Source organism: Meira miltonrushii, assembly GCF_003144205.1.
Source record: "Meira miltonrushii strain MCA 3882 unplaced genomic scaffold FA14scaffold_1, whole genome shotgun sequence".
Lineage (NCBI taxonomy): Eukaryota > Fungi > Basidiomycota > Exobasidiomycetes > Exobasidiales > Brachybasidiaceae > Meira > Meira miltonrushii.
The window spans coordinates 4,707,793-4,725,963 of NW_020289943.1; the positions used below are offsets into that span (position 1 = coordinate 4,707,793).

General features: G+C 40.5%; 10 protein-coding genes across 10 annotated transcripts; 6 read left to right on the forward strand and 4 right to left on the reverse strand.

Moving 5' to 3' along the window:
- Nucleotides 1-430: 430 nt before the first annotated feature.
- On the forward strand, nucleotides 431-7,467 carry FA14DRAFT_171175 (uncharacterized protein; the record flags this gene model as incomplete). The annotated part of the gene is made up of 6 exons (XM_025500313.1): nucleotides 431-4,904; nucleotides 5,243-5,701; nucleotides 5,825-5,893; nucleotides 5,936-6,501; nucleotides 6,733-6,799; nucleotides 6,969-7,467. The coding sequence occupies exons 1-6, from the start codon at nucleotides 922-924 to the stop codon at nucleotides 7,465-7,467; spliced, it is 5,643 nt and encodes a 1,880-aa protein (XP_025358791.1). The 5' UTR covers nucleotides 431-921.
- Nucleotides 7,468-7,719: 252 nt separating this feature from the next.
- On the forward strand, nucleotides 7,720-8,551 carry FA14DRAFT_183851 (uncharacterized protein; the record flags this gene model as incomplete). The annotated part of the gene is made up of 1 exon (XM_025501345.1): nucleotides 7,720-8,551. One exon carries the CDS (start codon nucleotides 7,720-7,722, stop codon nucleotides 8,419-8,421), a length of 702 nt encoding a protein of 233 aa, XP_025358792.1. The 3' UTR covers nucleotides 8,422-8,551.
- Nucleotides 8,552-9,009: 458 nt separating this feature from the next.
- FA14DRAFT_153812 (uncharacterized protein) lies at nucleotides 9,010-9,357 on the forward strand (the record flags this gene model as incomplete). The annotated part of the gene is made up of 1 exon (XM_025497622.1): nucleotides 9,010-9,357. The coding sequence occupies one exon, from the start codon at nucleotides 9,010-9,012 to the stop codon at nucleotides 9,355-9,357; it is 348 nt and encodes a 115-aa protein (XP_025358793.1).
- Nucleotides 9,358-9,709: 352 nt separating this feature from the next.
- Nucleotides 9,710-10,306, forward strand: FA14DRAFT_153813 (uncharacterized protein; the record flags this gene model as incomplete). Its single annotated transcript, XM_025497623.1, has 1 exon — nucleotides 9,710-10,306. One exon carries the CDS (start codon nucleotides 9,710-9,712, stop codon nucleotides 10,304-10,306), a length of 597 nt encoding a protein of 198 aa, XP_025358794.1.
- Nucleotides 10,307-11,291: 985 nt separating this feature from the next.
- Nucleotides 11,292-11,840, forward strand: FA14DRAFT_153814 (uncharacterized protein; the record flags this gene model as incomplete). Its single annotated transcript, XM_025497624.1, has 1 exon — nucleotides 11,292-11,840. The coding sequence occupies one exon, from the start codon at nucleotides 11,292-11,294 to the stop codon at nucleotides 11,838-11,840; it is 549 nt and encodes a 182-aa protein (XP_025358795.1).
- Nucleotides 11,841-12,214: 374 nt separating this feature from the next.
- FA14DRAFT_177764 (DHS-like NAD/FAD-binding domain-containing protein) lies at nucleotides 12,215-14,379 on the forward strand (the record flags this gene model as incomplete). The annotated part of the gene is made up of 2 exons (XM_025500765.1): nucleotides 12,215-12,800; nucleotides 13,178-14,379. 2 exons carry the CDS (start codon nucleotides 12,215-12,217, stop codon nucleotides 14,377-14,379), a joined length of 1,788 nt encoding a protein of 595 aa, XP_025358796.1.
- A 126-nt stretch (nucleotides 14,380-14,505) lies between these two features.
- On the reverse strand, nucleotides 14,506-14,931 carry FA14DRAFT_177765 (uncharacterized protein; the record flags this gene model as incomplete). The annotated part of the gene is made up of 1 exon (XM_025500766.1): nucleotides 14,506-14,931. One exon carries the CDS (start codon nucleotides 14,929-14,931, stop codon nucleotides 14,506-14,508), a length of 426 nt encoding a protein of 141 aa, XP_025358797.1.
- Nucleotides 14,932-15,208: 277 nt separating this feature from the next.
- FA14DRAFT_153818 (uncharacterized protein) lies at nucleotides 15,209-15,646 on the reverse strand (the record flags this gene model as incomplete). Its single annotated transcript, XM_025497625.1, has 1 exon — nucleotides 15,209-15,646. The coding sequence occupies one exon, from the start codon at nucleotides 15,644-15,646 to the stop codon at nucleotides 15,209-15,211; it is 438 nt and encodes a 145-aa protein (XP_025358798.1).
- Nucleotides 15,647-16,006: 360 nt separating this feature from the next.
- On the reverse strand, nucleotides 16,007-16,483 carry FA14DRAFT_177767 (uncharacterized protein; the record flags this gene model as incomplete). Its single annotated transcript, XM_025500767.1, has 1 exon — nucleotides 16,007-16,483. The coding sequence occupies one exon, from the start codon at nucleotides 16,481-16,483 to the stop codon at nucleotides 16,007-16,009; it is 477 nt and encodes a 158-aa protein (XP_025358799.1).
- A 431-nt stretch (nucleotides 16,484-16,914) lies between these two features.
- FA14DRAFT_153820 (uncharacterized protein) lies at nucleotides 16,915-17,481 on the reverse strand (the record flags this gene model as incomplete). The annotated part of the gene is made up of 1 exon (XM_025497626.1): nucleotides 16,915-17,481. One exon carries the CDS (start codon nucleotides 17,479-17,481, stop codon nucleotides 16,915-16,917), a length of 567 nt encoding a protein of 188 aa, XP_025358800.1.
- Nucleotides 17,482-18,171: the final 690 nt, after the last annotated feature.

An 18,171-nucleotide genomic window follows, 5' to 3' on the forward strand; every position in this document is an offset into this window, starting at 1 on the left:
CATCTTCTTCCTTTGCTCTTAAATGCACAAAAGATTCTTTAGTCTTTTTCTCGCATCCCCACAAACGCGTTTCCCTTAAAGACCCACAAAACCTTAAATGCATCATTTCTTCGGCTGGACTATTCCTTGCCCGATCCTTTCTATGATAAGTAGGGTCATTCGGGTTTTGCTAAACAGCAATCATGTTAGAATAGAATAGATCCTGCCAAAGAATCTTGTAATCTTCTTTAAAAGAATATTAAAATATTTTGTATGGCGCCGCTTTAAAAAGTGATCCGAATTGAGAAGGTTTAAGCCACAAGACCAGGTGAAGGCGCAATAGCGGTCCAGGGCAGCGAGCAAAGCGTTGAGTACACTTTTAAAACATCCTCCCTGATGCTCTCATGCGAGTTTTAATGTATACGCCACTAATATGTGAGAGTGCATCTGAAAAAGTAAGCTAAAACAATGCTTAAAACTTGTTGAGTGCTAATGCAGCCCGATGCCGTTAACGATTTAAATTGTACACAACCAACCCTCTCTCTGGTTTGCATTTCCAACCCCCTGAGGATATTCGGCGTTGTATTGCATACAGTCACACACAGATGAAAAGATGAAAGAGATGCCAAAATAGAGAATCAATTTAAATCTCGCAATGTCCGTCCGTTCTTTGCATAACAGTCAAAGTGTCTGTAAAACAAGCAATAGCCGCCGCTAATGCGAACAATATCTTTTGGCCCGCCCGAGGATCTACAAAAGTTAAATGGCTAAGAGAGTGTCATGTATGTATGAATGCACGTACATGATTGAATTAAAGTTTTTGATCATCATAGCTGCCATCATTGTCTGACCACCAAACAAAAGTATGCTAATGGCCAGTAGTGAAAGAAGAGCAGCATTCGAAATATTGTAATGGTGCCGATCAAAAGCAATCGGTAGAGAATGATGGCCATATCCAGTCAACAAATGACGCCAGCTTTATCCCAAATACCCGGCTCATCAACCTCTCCTCCTCCGTTGATCGACAGCTTGAAAGAGCTGCAATCATCTCATCAGGCATCTTATATCGTCCTAAGCAATCGTGCCGGTGCCAGTTCATCTTCTCCGGGGTTGCGATATGACAGTGCAAATTTGATAGTTCAGGCTAGAGGATCATTGGAAGAAGATGGTGGCTTTGATGGTTTACGACAAATCTTATATACACATCAAGACCTTCAATTCATCTTTCTCAAATTTTGCTCGAAAGTCATCTTGGTCCAACTTGTGCCCGAACATACCTCTGCCGTACAACGTGCTCGCTTGATGGTCTTTGGTCGTTCTTTGGCTGCCCAAATGCCATCCTCCAACAGTCGTGATCATGGGGATTCTAAAGTGAATGTGATTACTATCAATGATGCAATTCAGCTTACCGATCCGTTTCTACGTGCTCAGCTTGCAGTTGGTTCATCAAGTGGTCCATCTTCGTTTATTCCTCGATCGTTCACTCAATCGTCCATATCCTCTATGCAAGCCGGATCAAGTATTGGCAGTCCTTCGGCACACGGTCATACGCCTGATGTACCGATAAGTGTATCTTCGACAACGCTGCACTCTTCTCCTTTCCCGCAAAGCCATAGCCTTTCAACGATCGACACTTCTTCAAGTACTTCTCATGCTACCCATCTTTCCTTTACTGGGCTACCAGCTGTTGGGTTGGGTATTGGTGGATTTGGCGGAGGTGCAATTTCGCCTTTTCGTGAAACGTTTGAAGGTGGAAATGATGCATATGGCGGAATGATGTTGGATGGGGAAGATGACAAGAAGCGGGAGTCCAACAGTACAATTATGCAGTTCACGAGATTGAATAAACCAATCAGTCTTCGTTCTGGTTCATCGCCTATTAAGGAACCAGGAGGTGCATTAATGAGAAGGGAATCAACTATTGGCGCCGATTCTGAGAGTGGATTGGAAGACAGCTTGCACCCGCAATTCCCCGACCCTCCAAAGCGAAACAGTCAATTATCCAGACTTGGCGTACCAGAACAGGGTCAAGGACAATTATCACCTTCAATGAGTACGACTACCGGCTTGATTGATTCTTACCAACAAAGGTATTCATTCGAACAAAGACCGCAAATGAGAGAAAGTGGATCAGGCAGTCTACTCAATTCAATCGGCGACCTTGATCTGAGCATTGAAACAGGTAATTTGTCAAGAAATGCTATTCATACACGATCGATTCGTCATGCGCCTTCATTACCTTCAATTTTCAATTCCGTTTCAGACGGAAGTAGTGCAGTAAACAGCAACAGTGGCGGCGGAGGATTATTTGGGCGTATCAATAACGGAACCGGAGTTGAAGTAGTACCTTCATTCTTACAAAATAACAAACAATCAATTTCACATCGGAGTAGACAAAATAGAGCCGCTTCTTTTTCTGCTTCTTCCGTAATGACGCATGAATCAGTTTTTGCAGAATTACGAAATGCACGAGACCTTGTGTTTGTTGATCAAAATGATTTGTATTCGTTTGAACAACTTGAACGTGAACGACTTGATTTCTTACGATGGAAAGAAGATCAAGAACGAATGATCTTGGCCAAAGAAAAACAACGTGAACGACAAAGAAGGTTGATGGATGAAGCAAAACGTGAAAAAGTGATGAAGAAATTACAAATCGAACAAGGTCTTTCTGATCAAATTGTCACACCGACAATGGACGATGAGAAAGATACCAAGATACGAGAAACAGATGTGAAGCAACCCACAAAAGTGATCCGACCAACAAAGAGTAAATCAACCATTAGCACCAATTCGCAATCAGATGAATACAAAAATGAATCAAAGTCAGGTGCTTCGACGAAAGCGCGGTCCAAGCGTTCATTCACCACCGGCACGCGATCTACCCAATCACCTCTTCATCCGCCTCCTCTACTTCCTTTACCCAAAAGTCCATCCGAACCACTATCAAAAATACAAAAGAAGAAAACTTCAGAAACAAGTTCGGATGACATTGCGGCAATATTTGCAAGACATTCAAAAGCGCAAAGTGATGAAGTGAAAGATGGAGTTGAAAGTTTAAAGAAATCAATTCAAGATCTTAGAAACATGACAAGTGGAACCGATAATGATTCAAGTGTTCGATCATCACGCGATAGAATATCTCGACAACAAACATCACCACCTTTAGCAGGCAATGTGAAAGCGGCAATCGAGCGAGAGATGCGCAGACCGGTGATCACGTTGGAAGGACATGTTCGACCGCGCGTTCGACAAATGCGAGCACATTCGTATGGCGAACAAGGTCAACCGGCAGTCAATGCATTACAACCCAGCCTTTCAGCTGACGGTCGAAGTAATGATGTGACAAAATCACCTTTGATCAAATCAATGATGGAAGCACAACAAAAAGCCCAACTTTCAGGCCAGAGTAGTCATAGTCATCGCGATTCAGATTATTCGGATGCATTTACCGACAAAGCGGCAGATATGGGCGTGTCAAGTACTACGCCACTCTCACCTGCTGTAATCAAGGTCGTGGATCCGGATGGCAAGCAAGTTGGTTCAGGATGGGCATTATCCGAAGTGAAGGGAATGCAAGTTGGCAGTCCGGTAGACAAAGAACTACCCGTCTTACCACCATCGTCAAAAAGAAGATCATCAGGATCACCTACACCCTCACTTTTGCATTTATCCGAAATGGTTGGCTTTGCGATCGATTATACAGAGGAAGAGAAGAAGTCACTTTCGGAGAAATTCTCAAGCAGACGAGGAACGCTTTCTGACGCTTCAGATGTTGATGTCGCTGCAACACACGATGCTGAGCAACAACGAGCTCCTATCGCTTCTGGTCTTTCCAGAGCATCATCTGTTGAAAGGTTTGATGAATTAGTAGAAATGATCGAAAGTTCGCGTGCGCTAGACCATGGATCTGATAATCGACACAGAGCAAATTTCTCTACTGTGACATCAAATTCTCTACCAAGTGTGTCAAGCAGCAGAAATTATGAAACAGCAGATACAGCGCTCACCAAGACGAGTAGTACGACTTTGATTGATCAAATTTTCCGTTCAAAATTTAATGAACCACCGCAACGAAAAGAAGTAATTGAGCTAAAGGAGAGCGATGGAATGACAAACGATCAGCTCAATGCAATTCTTGCTAGACAGAATCAATTGGACAATCTTTTATCGGACCTTCAACGTAAACGAACGATCACCAAAGAAGTCGAAGCAGCAGCACGAGCACGATGGGCACGTCAACAAGTCGAGAGACAAAAGCTAGGCGCATATGAGCGTAGCTTGTTGGAATCAGAAGAGCGTTCAAGGAGAGCAAGAACGGATAATATGTCGTTGCAAGAAGAGGAAAAGCAACGTCAATTAGAGGATGAACATGCAGAAGTTGAAAAGCGCATTATGGAAGAAGAGGAACGGAGAAAGATCCTTGTTCGTCAAAAAGAGATCCGTAATGAGAAACTTCGAATGGCAAAAGAGATGCAATTAAAACTTCATCAAGAAATCAAAGGCCTACAACAATCACGTCAACAACGAAGATTGCAAATACAACAAGAGATGAAGCAAAAGATGCATTCGAAAGATTGTTTGCTCAATGGTTCGCTTACCATTCAATTCGGTTCAGGTCAACGATTTCGTAGAGCACTCTTTGAGCTGTACAACGATCGCTTAAGTCTCTACGACGAATCGAAGGATGAACAGAGCAAAAAGTTGATCGAAACGATCAAAGTTATGAAAGGATCGATTGTCAAATTATCAGAAGCATTCGAAGAGGTACAAGTCCCGCATGCTTTCTCTATCCATTTATCAACAGATACCCAATTTGGGCTATTGAGTTCTATGAAAGAGCCAATCATTGCCTACACAGATGACGAATCATCCAAAGAACAGCTCATGGCAGGTTTATCAGTCTTGTCAGGCCTGGACTCAAAGTGATTCTACCTCTGTAAGCAACACACATTCATTTATTTGTCACTTTACCATCATTTGCAGTACTGTATCTATACCCCCTTTCACAATGATAAGATTGCGTGCATGCTATTGAAGCGCGGCGTGAGATGGCCGAGAAGGTGCCGTCATGATCTATTGAGTCGGGGCTGGCATCGTATGTGTTCTCATTGTCTCGTTGTGTAACGTGCAATCTAAAAGGTTTTTTTCAAAACTCACTTGCAATTATGTTTTACTCTTCCTTGATACTCTTCAATGATCAAGTTTGATGCCAAGCTGATATGCTTTTGGTTTCGTTTACGAGCAGCATACTGTTCTTTAGCATCTTCTTAATTACGGTTCGGTGTACTTCGGAGCACGGTAGTGGCAAACAAAGTAGTCCTAGTCCACAGGGATCTGAACCATCGCAAGTGAAACAGCGGATTCCAGATTTGAATTTACCAGCAGAGAATAATAGTTACTATTCAAAAGACCAACGTGCCATTCGGATGGGTAAAAGAATTTTTAAGCTTGAGAAAGAAAAGTTTGCAAATTTAGACGAAGCAATTCTTAAGGCCAGAGAAAAAATAACTGAAAGTAGACGTCGATACAGTCAAGATGCAAGAACAAGAAAAAAGTCACTCGGAATCAAGACGAAGGATTATCACGAAATAGGTTACCATAAGGCCAATAGTCGGTTTAGAAGACAAGTAGATGCCATTTTGAAAGATGAAACTAATCCAATCAAAGATCGGGGAGAGGCAAAGCAATTTGCTAAGCAATTCATGAAACCAGGTGAAACGTACCGTCAAAAGATGATAGCAGATAGAGCAAAAAACAAAGAAAAATTCAAAGCTGTACCGTAGCTTTGTTTTCCGACGGACTTAGGAATTTGAGGCAGTGCAGCATGTTATGATCATGATAGTTTCGATTTGTTTATTCGGGTCTTTTGCGTCTGCATGCAAACCTTGAAAAGTGAATTCAATAAAGTGAGGTATGTATGATTGAATTCATTTGATTGAATTTACGTCTGTAGCTTGAACTTCAAGTACATCCAACATCTCCTAATGCTACTTATGATTTTTATTGCCGTCGTGATTTTATTTTACCATACTTCTCTGGCAGTTAGGCTTAAACTAGATGGCACAAGCCAAGATGGTGTTGTGCCTGAGCATTCCTATCAGATACCGACTAGGCAAAGAACTCCAAATATACATCGACCTTCGTCTAAGTATAGTGCGCAGCAAATTCCAACGAGAAGGAGAACTCCAAATCTGACAAGACCATCATCGAAGAACAATGCTCCTTCGGAAATGAAGGTCGAACTGCCAGAACAGGATCAAACATCAAAACAGCAAAGTGAAAGTCGAAAAAGGTATCCTTCAGGTTACTTTTCCCAGGAACAACATGCAATACGATTGGCAAAGTCTCGACAATTTCTGAATGCAACAGGCCATACAAACTTTGATGATGCCTTAGCAGCAGCCAAAGAGAAATTGAAGGAGAAGAAATCAAGAGAAAATCGTAAACGAAGACAAAATCAAAAAGAACTCGGCATCAAGCCAAAAAATTATCATACGTTTTATACTAGAACAAAAGAAGGTAAGATTACTCGACGCTTTTGAAGGAGAAAAATACCATCTTCAGTCATGATGTGGCAAGGGAAAAAGCAAAGCAGTGGTATCGTAATCAACAGAAGGCAATATCAGAACGCAAGCGAGCGGCAAGAGCCAAGCGAAAAGGATTAGATGAATGATTTGTGTAGCCAGAGTATCAACACTGTTGATCAATTTCTTGCTTTCGATCCAGCACTTTCACCTCACTATTTCATAGTTGAATGCGAAAGTGTCTTCACCCAAACTGTTGGCTGCCTTTTTTTTCGGGGCTCAAATGTCGCTTTGTATGTGTATGAGTGCCCGTAGAGTAAAGTAAACATGTTCTTGAACCATACTTCTCTATTTTGAACAACAATCCGGATGAGACCTGGTGTTTGATTTGATGCTCGCATTCATTAAAAGCCCGCTTTGGTGGGTCTTCTGCATTGCAATGATGCTCAACATACAATGTAGTCAGGGGAGTCACAGTGAAGAGCAAAGAACACCTATGGAGAGCAATACTCCTTCACACAAAAATCCTTTGCCAGATCTGAATTTACCAGGACAAAAAAGCGATTATTTATCCAATTCAATAGACTCAAAAGCACGTCGAATGGGAGCAAAATTGTTTAAGAAAGGTGATCTTACCACATTAGATCAAGCTATTTCCAGTTCAATGATTTTACTTACTGAAAGAAAGAAGCAAGACAACTTGAAATATAGAGAAAAGAAGAAAATGCTCGGAATTAAACGAAAAAATTGTCGTAAACCTGGATATAATTTACAAATCAGTCGTATCAATCGAAAGGCAAAAAGAATATTGGAGGAAGAGAATGGGATTACTGATCCTGCAATCGCCACTCAGATGGCAGAAGCAATCTTTAAGGAGCGAGGTAAACGATATTATGAAAACAGGGCAATGAAGAAGAAGATCAAAAGAGAAGAGACCCTTAAAGCTTCTGAACCTAAATAAGTTCTTTAGAATAGTTTTTGCACTCTTCACTATCAAAATTGTTACCACAGCTACTTACTATTATGCATACAATTAAGATCATGTTGATGCCTTGAGGCAGTGCTAATCAATACCTTTATCTTGTATATTTACTCTTGCATACACTTGGGCGTCAGGCAGCACAAAAGTGTAAACGGGGCAAGTCGTTGCGGTCATTATTGGCATTTATTTCTTTAACGTTATGCTGACTTGTGACAATCACACGAATAGATAATGGACTGGTACACTAGAGAAGTACTGAGCATATATTTGATCGTAAATCTACTACTTTTCTCTTCCGCTTTCAGTGCCAAGTATAGGTCGGAGAAGTCTTCTTACGCTCATAAGGGTAAGGCACCTATAAGTTCTCCAAAAGATGCGGAGCGGATTCATCTTCTTTCTTCAAGCGACGACTCTATGGACTCTCACAACAGTTATCCAAGTCTTGTGAAGTCTACAAGTAGCAGGTCTTCAGTTTTTGGTAATGGAGAAGCGGGTAAATTGTTTAAAACTCCAAAGTACGGTCAACCTGGATACTTTAATAGGGACAATATCACTCGTCGTAAAGCGCGGGTGATTTATAATTCAGGTCTCGGATATACTGAAGAAGAGTCACTCAGACTGGCCCATAAGCAACTTACAGAAAGAAGAAGGGTTGATAGCGAAAAATATAGGAATAAATCGAAAGATCAAGGAATTAAGAAAAAAAAAGCCACCCGCAAAAAGGGATACAACGGTAAGGAAGCGGTCATTAGCAGAAAAATTGTTCAACTTTTAGGGGAAGACAATCACATTGTCAGACATAAAGATGCCAGAGAGGCGGCGGAAGAGTGGTACAAAGCGAGCGCAAGGGAACGAAGTGCGTCGCATCGAGCGAGAAAGAAGGAGGCCAAAGCATTGCAAACGAAAAGTAATTCTTCAGATTACTCGTTCTAAAAGCGTCGTCCAATCATCTTAAGGTACCGTCATTGGATGAACGATCTTACTTTTGCGAAGATTGTGTACTACAAACATTGTCTTGTTCATGAGTTGACTAATACATAAACTACCGCGGGGCATTTGAGCAACAAGACATCGCCCCTTCCCGGGTTTCCCTATCCTGTTCCATGAATATGTTTTATATTGCAGAGTGCTGTCACACACTTTCTTTGATCTCAAATCTACCACATCGAAAGCTAAAAAGGGGATGGTTCAATTTGTGCTAAGTACGACAAGATGGTACCTTATCTTTTCTACATCAACGGAGATTTTAAGATTTGTAGCTTGCACATCAAAAGACCGTCTATCTGCTTCAGGATCAGACCGGAAGCTCCCTTTAAGGACAAAAGCTGGAGAACAACAACATGACTTACCACCAACCCAACTTTCTCTTCCCAAATACCACATACCTACTCGAAAGAGGACGGCCAGAGAAAAAGTAGGGTTAGACCACCTGTTCAGCTTAGCCCCAGTTCGAGGGAGCCGGATGTGGAAGAAACACCCAGACCAAAACGAAAGCGAACGCAAACGGTTTCTGGTGAAAAGATGCCAACCGGCTTCTATACAATAGAAGAGAAAGCAAAGCGTATGGCCAATAACCAACACTTTCTGCGAACAAATCAGTTGAATACATTTGAAGAGGCATTTGAAGCAGCTAAACAAAAGCTACGAAAACAGAAGACAGATGCTAATAAACGATTTATGGTTGTACAATCATCTTCAGGGGTAACAAGAAGAAAGCAGAAAGACTATCACAGGAAAAACCACAATACAAAAGAAAGCGTGATCACTAGAAAGATGATTGCTTTTTTGAAAGAGAAAAATGAAATCTACAAACATGATAAAGCAAGGAAAAAGCTGAAGAATGGTATCAAGAGCGAAGTGAGAAAATAAAGCAGGATAGGATCGAAGCGAGAAAGAAGATCAAAGACGAAAAGAGTATTATGAAAAAGAGTAAGCCAGGCTGACAGATTGAAGCAACATGATGCCGTAGAGTATGTCGGGGCAAGTTTTGGCGTGGATGTATGGATTGCGTAATACTTCAGTAAATTGATAATAGATAGATTGTGTGTGCTTCATTAAGGTTGTATACATCGGTGCGTCTTGGAAGGTTTTCGTCCACTGAAGGGTTGCTCTCAACCATTATTTAATATTTGAAAGCGCAAACAGTATGAAAATCCAAAAGCGCTGCAAAGATCGAGAGTGCATGTTATGGATGCTGCTTTTTATCCTCTTCTGTGCGTCAATGGTAGATTGTGGCAAGTCTGGTAAGGCTCAGTTCGACGCATTCAAAGCAAGTCCTTATCCGGCAGGAGAAAGACTCTATGAACAAGACAAAAGCTTCTCCCTTACATCAAACGATATCAACGGCAGAAGTAGAAAGCAAAGTAGAAGTAAATCAGAGGGAGAGGTTCAACAGACAGCTGGAGAAAAGCCTCGCGATCAAAGCAAAAACAAAAGGATAGAAAAGAAAGCATTCCAACTATTCCAATCTTCAAAAGGTTTAAGCATGGAGGAATGTACAAAGAAAGCCACCGAAGAGCTACGTAAGAACACTAGAATGTATTCCCAGAAACATAGAGAGAAACTGAAAGAGCAAGGAATGAAAAGAAAGCGATACCATAGAGAAGGCTATAATACCAAAGATGAAATTATAGGGCGGTACATCGTGAAACTCTTGGGGGAGAAGAATGGTATCGTTCGGCATGATGATGCAAGAAAATTAGCAGAGCAACTTTATTCGCAGGGGACAAGGGAAAGATCTGCCAAACACAGAAGAAAGAAAAGGCTTTTAAAGGCAAATAAAAACGATGGCAAGGAAGAGGAAGCTGGTAAAAAGTAGTCTTACAAAGCTTTAACGTAGTGATATCTTGCTATTCAGCATAGGTCAATACTTCGCTCTTAAGAATCTTCTATATAAATATAGCTACTGAAGAGAAATATAGAAACCGCCCTAGTTCTGATATAATCATCATTGATCATTTTATCAAAGAGCTGGTATATTAAAGTATATATTATACCTATATCTCCTCTTACTGTAATAGTCCTGAGATTGCCCCGGATTATAAGATAGAAAAGAAGTATACTTAGAAATAAAAGGCGAAAGGATATAATATAAATTTATAAAGATCGGATCGAGGAGTATAAAAGTATATTGATGAAAGCACTTTTACTGACTATAACGAAGCTCTTATAAAAGTAAAGACTGAATATATAGAAACAAAAAAGTTGTATAAGAGAGTTTAAAAGGCGAGAAATAGAGCTTTAGGCATTACGAGAAAAAATTCAAGATAAAAAGATAATATTATTAAATTAAGGTCTTAAAGTTAGTAGGACGTGAAACTGATCTAGATCAAATCAAACAGGTAAAAACAATTATTAAGGCGAAATTTCGTGAGCAAAAAAGACTTTCAGCAGCACGTTCTAAGGAAAAGAGGAAGAGTGAAGCTAAAGCGCGGAACAGCTCAGAAATAATTTATGATAGGTGATATAGTTTTACTGTATAGATAAGCTTTTATTTAATACTGAAGCTCATTTTAATGTTTCGTATCTTAGTGAGGTTACTATTTCTTATCTTTACCGGTTCAAGTATTAGAGAAATCAAAATGAATCAAAATTACACTGCATTATGCTCTTCATAATATTACGCCAGCATCTAGCTAGCCCCGGAAGCAATGGCTATTGTATAGTCTTCAAAAGATGTGAAAAGTAATCAAAGGAGCTGAGCAAGCTATTTAAGCTACAGTGATTTTCTTTTCATATTCTTCAAGCACAATCTACTGCTCACATACAGGTTCAGCATATCATTACTTCTCATCTAGTATGAAATGTTGAGTATCTATCTTCTTTATATTCTACTGGCATTCTCATGGCTTCATACCTTACAGTCTGCTCAAGACGGTAAAGACGATCAAATCGCGGTGGAAGAATCAAAGAGCTCAAACCGTATGAAAAGATTCCGCTTGAAAAATGCGGGCTACGATGGTAAAGCTATGACTTCAATTCGCACAGCTAAAAGGTATATTCGAGAAGGTAAATTTACAGACTATCATGAAGCTTTGAAACATGCCGAAAAAGATTTCACAGAGAAAAAACGTGAACAGAAGGCGCGAGAGATGGCAAAGAAAAAAGCTCTTGGGATACCTCGTATTACGAAGAAGAGAAACTATGTAAGAGATCAATCTAAAGAACATATCATTACCGCTCGAGTGATAAAAATGGTCGGACGTGATACTGATTTAGAAAAGATCAAGGAAGCAAAAGCAATTGTTGAGGCGGAGTTCCGACGACAGAAAAGGGTCAATGCTGCTCGAGCAGCACATAAGAAGAAAGCACTTGCTGAAACACAAAAGGAGAAAACATACGACGAAGCATAAAAGAACGCAACGGAAGGACAAGATATAATTAGACAGTAAAGGATAATCAAGCGTTTCTTCAGGGCTCATCTCCGCTCACAGCATCAGCAAATGCTGTGCTTCACATTCTCTACACGATTTGTTAAAAGATACTACATTCGTACACAAAAAGAAGAAAGACCCTAATCATACTTCGTCCAAGTATAAGTAGTCTCTTATTTGAACGACAATGCGAATGCATTTTTTGTGCGGGGCATTTGAGCAACAAGACAGCGCCTCTTCCCAGGTCTCCCTATCCTGTTCCATGAATATGTTTCTTTGCTTTTCACTATTGGAAAGTGCTGCCACACACTTTCTTTGCGCTCGAATCTACCACATCGAAAGCTAAAAGGGAGATGGTTCAATTTATGCTAAGTACGACAAAATGGTACCTTATCTTTTCTACATCAACGGAGATCTTAGGATTTGTAGCTTGCACATCAAAAGACCGTCTATCTGCTTCAGGACCAGATCGGGGGCTTCCTTCAGAGATAGATGCTGGAGAACAACATGACTCACCAAAGCTTTCTCTTCCCGAATACCACATACCAACTCGAAAGGGAACGCAAACGGTTGAGAAACAAGACCCAAAACCTGGTAAAAAGATGCCACCCGGCTTCTATACAATAGAAGAAAAAGCGAAACGTATGGCGAATAACAAACACTTTCTGCGAACAAATCAGTTGAATACGTTTGAAGAGGCGTTTGAAGCAGCTAAAGAAAAGCTACGAAAACAAAAGACAGAAGCCAATAGACGATTTATAGTCGTGCAATCATCTTCAGGGGTAGCAAGAAGAAAGCGAAAAGACTATCATATGAAAGACCACAGTACAAAAGAAAGCGTGATCACTAGGAAGATGAATACTTTCTTGAAAGAGAAAAATAAAATCTACAAATATGATGAAGCAAGGAAAAAAGCTGAAGAATGGTATCAAGAGCGAAGTAAGAGAATAAATCAGGATAGGATCGAAGCGAGAAAGAAGATAAAGGAAGAAAAGAGTATTGTGAAAAAGAGCAAGCCTGGCTCATAAACTTATGCAACATGATGTTGTAGAGTATGTCGAAGTATATTCTTGCTTAGATGTATGGATTGCGTATATTTCAGTAAGTTGATAAACGATAAATTTTGTGTGCTTCATTAAGATTGTATGATAACCCTTTTAAGTCATTCTTGGCAGCGCTTCACGCGTAAGATCAATTTCTCCACTACGAACAACACTTTTTACGTAATGCAATAAGAGAACATCAACCTTTTCTTCTCGTCCATCATTATTTTGATACGAAATCTGGAATGCGGATATCTATCCCATCCATACCAGATTCGGTAAGTCAAAATGCTCGAAAACATGCTTCTTATAACCTACAGACGGCGACAGACTTGGTTGCCGGTTTATTACAACGACACAGAGGCAAAACTCTCGTGATGACAGGTGCAGGTGTAAGCGTTGATAGTGGAATCGCACCTTATAGAGGTAAAGATGGTCATTATACAGTACACAAATCGTACAGACCGATCTTCTTTCATGAATTTATCGATCAATCAGAAAAAGGTCATGCATACAGACAAAGATATTGGAGTAGAAGTTTTCTAGGTTTTCCGCCCGTTTTACGTGCAAGGCCAAACAAAACACATTATTCAATGGCTGCTTTGCAACGATTAGGATACTTTGAAAATATAATCACACAAAATGTCGATAGCCTGCATCATCTTGCAACACCTTCAGCATCACTAGCAGCTTCATCAATACTGGAACTACATGGAACATTGCAAAACGTTGTATGCGTTGCTTCACCTTCTGGTACGGATCCCGAGCAACATGCTCACCATCACGCAGAACCTATCGATCAAGGACTCTACGATCGATTGTCCCTCTCTCATTTAACGAAAGGAGGCCCGCGAAAGCCACCAGAACCACAAGCGAGAAATACACCTGTCGGCAGGGTTGCTTATCCAAAAGGATGTGGATATCGCGGAAGTAGAGCTGCATTTCAATCGGAATTAGCACAAAATAATCCTCAATGGGATAAGCTTGCTCATGATATGGAACAGCATGGTACACAGCCAAAGACAAATCCAGACGGTGATGTTGAATTGGGAAAGAATACGGATTATTCTTCTTTTCAATATAGTCCTTGTCCTCAATGTGGTGGAATATTGAAACCAGCGGTTGTGTTTTTTGGAGAAAGCGTGCCGGATATCATACGTGATCATAGTTTCGAATTGGTAGACGAAGCTGATGCTTTCATCTTGATGGGAACTTCATTAGCAACGTATTCTGCTTATAGATTGCTTAAATCAGCACAAGAACAAGGAAAACGAACGCTTCTCATCAACGTTGGTCCAACTCGTGGCGATCCAATCGTTGATGATAAGATTGAAATTGGATCTTCCGATATCATGCATGCTGTTGCTTCACAATTAACAAATTCAAGAGCGGAAAAGGATCCTGTCCTTAGAAGATTATTGGACAGCGGTGAAACTATCGTGCCAAATCGAAGGCGTGGAGTTGTTAGCTCATAAATAAAGATGGACAATGTACAATAGATGTAAACGGAATAGAATAAATGCACATGCTGTCGAGGAAATATCTGTATGGCTACTAGAAGAAAATCAAGAAGACGTTGTTGCATTCGTACTGCTATGGACCTATTGCTCTTCTTTTTTGATCTTTTTGTCGGTCTGACCTTTCCTTGAAGTGGTTCGATCGCTTAGCTTCAAGCGATGCAACGTACGAATGGCATCTCTTGCTTCTCTTTCAGCTCGACTATAATAACCACGACCGGGAACCTTCATTGCTCTAAGTTTTGGCCCCATCCGAACAGACTTGGCAGTGAGCGAAGAAAGAGAAGGCTCTGCCTTGATTTCTGCCTTCAGGACTGGAGAAGCTTCAACATGTGTGGAAGGTAGCTTAATCGCAGAAACAGGAGTAGAAGGCTCAGAGGAAGAAGGAGAATGAGGTTCTTGCTTGATTGAAGGATGCGATGTGGTGGCTTTATCTTTGGTAGCTCCTACCAACGATACGATAAAAGCCAAAATGAACAACTTGATAGCAAAATATGATGGCAGCCACATTGTTAACCTCTGACAATCCAGAGAAGAGAGTATGGTGGCGTGGAGTCTTTTTATAGACCTGCAGACTGAACACTGTTTACGCAAAACCTCAGCCAACGGGGCAATCCTTCGAATGCACCTTGCGTAATGCAATAGGACAGCGTAAGTCTTCACAACAGAACTCTTCCACAAAGCACACAACTATACTCATTTGACAAGGAAATATTATCGCTAACAGGAGCTTGTAAGAAAATTGTAAGATTTAATCAACAGAGAAAAGCGTGATGATGGCGTTGAGCTACTCTTTTGTAGAAGAGGAAGATGAAGCTTCTTTACCTTTGCCTGACTTGCGGGTTGGAGTATGACAATCTGCAGCCTTAGGTGAGCTACAACCGCCAAAAGATTTTAAAGCCTTTAAACCAGGCACAGGAGTCTTGATACGATGCATGGATGGATTAAAGGAAGATGCACCCAATTCCTTCTTTCTTCTGACCGTATGACTATGAGTGAGAGTCTTTGCAGAATTGCTTTTCTTCTTAGAGCCTCCTGGGCCATCAGCAAACTTTATTGATTTGTTCAGCTCACTCAGATCGTCAGGAGTTACGTTTGGACGCCTATTGACCCCAGTATAAGTTGGAATCTCGATGCGTAGTTTGTCAGTACTGTCGGCAGCACGTAATGGCAAGAGTACAACCAATGCGCAAGCAATGGCAACAAGTAATGTTTTTACAAGCATTGCGTTCAAAAAGGTTAGTATGTTGTATGCAAGATGGAATAAGGTTTGAGGGAGAAGAGAGGTATTTTATACCTGCCGGGAGTTATTGTAACTCTGATCAGATACGCAAACTTTGCATTTTATCAACCGAATCATCACACAGCCCGGCGGCTTGGCACATCACTCTACTATGAATACGAACGTAAGCGTTATGACTGAAGGCTTCTTATCGTGCCCTTCAGTTCGAATACGGATAATGACTACAGAAGTTTCTCGGGCCGCAAGATCTTGACACAGATCACGATATGAAAACAATGAAATTATAAACAAGTAAATCTCTTAATACATTCGGTATACCAGATCGAAGTTTAGTAGATAAGATCATGGTGTGGGTGACGAAGAAGTCGAATGACCTTTCTCTTTCTTTCCTTTCTTTTTCGATGACGATTGAGAAGCGGAAGAAGCGCTAGAATCAGTAGAGCGAGAATATGTTCCAGCACCAGTCCCAACCGATGTATCTACTTTTGGATCATTCTTAGGAGCAACCTTTCCGGTTTCAACTTTGTCCTTACCGTTGTTTCTATTCGATGTGATAGCTTTTGGGGGACCTTGATCATTCACATTAGCTTTTTCAGAAGCAACGTTTGCTTCTCTCTTGGTACTTGAGATCTTGCCTGGCGCTATATTGTGGAACATCAACGGTAAACCCCAGCCGTATGAGCGCTTGAACATAGTTTTTGAAGGTTCACTAGCGAGACGATGAACGGGATAAAGGGGATCTTCGGAATGTTGTTCAGCTGAAGCAGCATTCAAAGTATCTCCGAGAAAGTAAATGATGAAAATGATTGAGGTTTTCATCATCAATAATTTAAGAATGATTTTTCAAGAATCAAACAACGAGTATGGGTAATTTTTCGTTCCCTCATTTTTCTTCTCTCAAATACTAAAATCAGAAACTCTTTTAGGATATCACGGGGCAGAAAAGTTTGTTTACTGTTGTTCTGACGATTGCGTGATCGCGTGTCACTGCTAGAGACAAAGGAGCTTATCCTTGCGTAACAGCTATGCTGTGTCTAAGCGTCAGAATTAATCTTATCAGAGACTGATCATGAAGTGAAAGGTAGAATGGTACTATAATTATATCAGTATACATATATACACAGTATAGCTCTTCTGGGTACAAACATAAGAGGATCAAAATAAGAGATAATCGTTAGATTCGCTCGAGCAGTGCTGAAGCTGAGGCTCGCTCCGTAAGGAGACCTTTTGCGATGCTTGCTGTTGAAATTTCACTTAGGAGCAGAAGTTGAAGAAGAAGAAGAGTTCTGCTTTTTCTTGCCTTTTTTCGTCGGCTTTGATGCACTTGGCTGAGGGTGATCTGAACCACCATCCAACACAAGCATTGAACCGAGTGCTCCGAAATCGTGATATTCAAAATCCTGAAATCCTGGTTTAACTTGCTTTGGCTTGCGTCGATATGTTACTATGTCGTTCGTAACTCGATGAGTTCTTTGATCATAAGCAGCTCTTGCAATTTGCTTATTCTTGCCTTTCTTTTTTGTACCTTTTGAGCTTCCTTCATTATTATTATTGTTGTTATTATTGTCAGGATTACTTGAACTGGACTCCACTTCAAGATTCGCTGATTTCTTCGGGGGTGCTTTATCATGCATAACCAAAGGTATGCTTGAACGCTTGAACATGATTAATTCTGTATCTTTTGGCTGTGAAGAAGGCAGTACAAATGTGATCCCTGGAGAGGTTGTACGTTCATTGCCTAAGTAATGCTCTGCTGATGCACTAAGCATGAAAGCGGCACATATCAGAACGATGAACGAAAGAACATACAAAACCATCTTGAAGTCTGAAGCTCGTATGACGAAAGATTTTAGAGGACGGACTGCAAATTAAACTCTTTTATAGCAAGAATTTGATTGAGATACTTTGTTTGTGCATGTTTGCATGCAGTGAAAAGTTTATAGTTCTTGTGTACGAAAACACCGAAAGAGACACCGAGCACGTCCATCATACAATTACAAGGAGAAGTATATTTCTATGCAAGTACCGCTTGGCGTCTTTGCGTGCGTGAAAAATGTAAACAAAACTTTTGCCAAACAGTTTTCTCGTTCTTGCGCATTGATGTGCGATAGAATATACTTCTGGCAACGGATGAATAGTCTACCTAGATTTACGTCCCACTCTATTGACAGATGCTTTCAGCGAGCTAGATACAAAGTGAGAACCAATGATGTCGAATGTTGTTGTTCTGGTATCAATATTGTTGACTTCTTATAATTTGGAGGAGGGATCTTGTACACACTATTTATAGGAAAAATGAGATAGATTGAATCACTAAATAGAGACAAGTGTACACAAAAAGTATGCGTAGGAATTGTGACGGATACAAAAAGAAAAAGTTGAGAAAAAGTGAAATACGTTGGTAGTAGTTAAAGATGTTAAATAAATCAGATGACTTGAAAAGACGTAACAGAAATCATCTATCACTTTGTTTCCGGTTGACTGTTTCGCAAGTCCTGTAAGCTAGA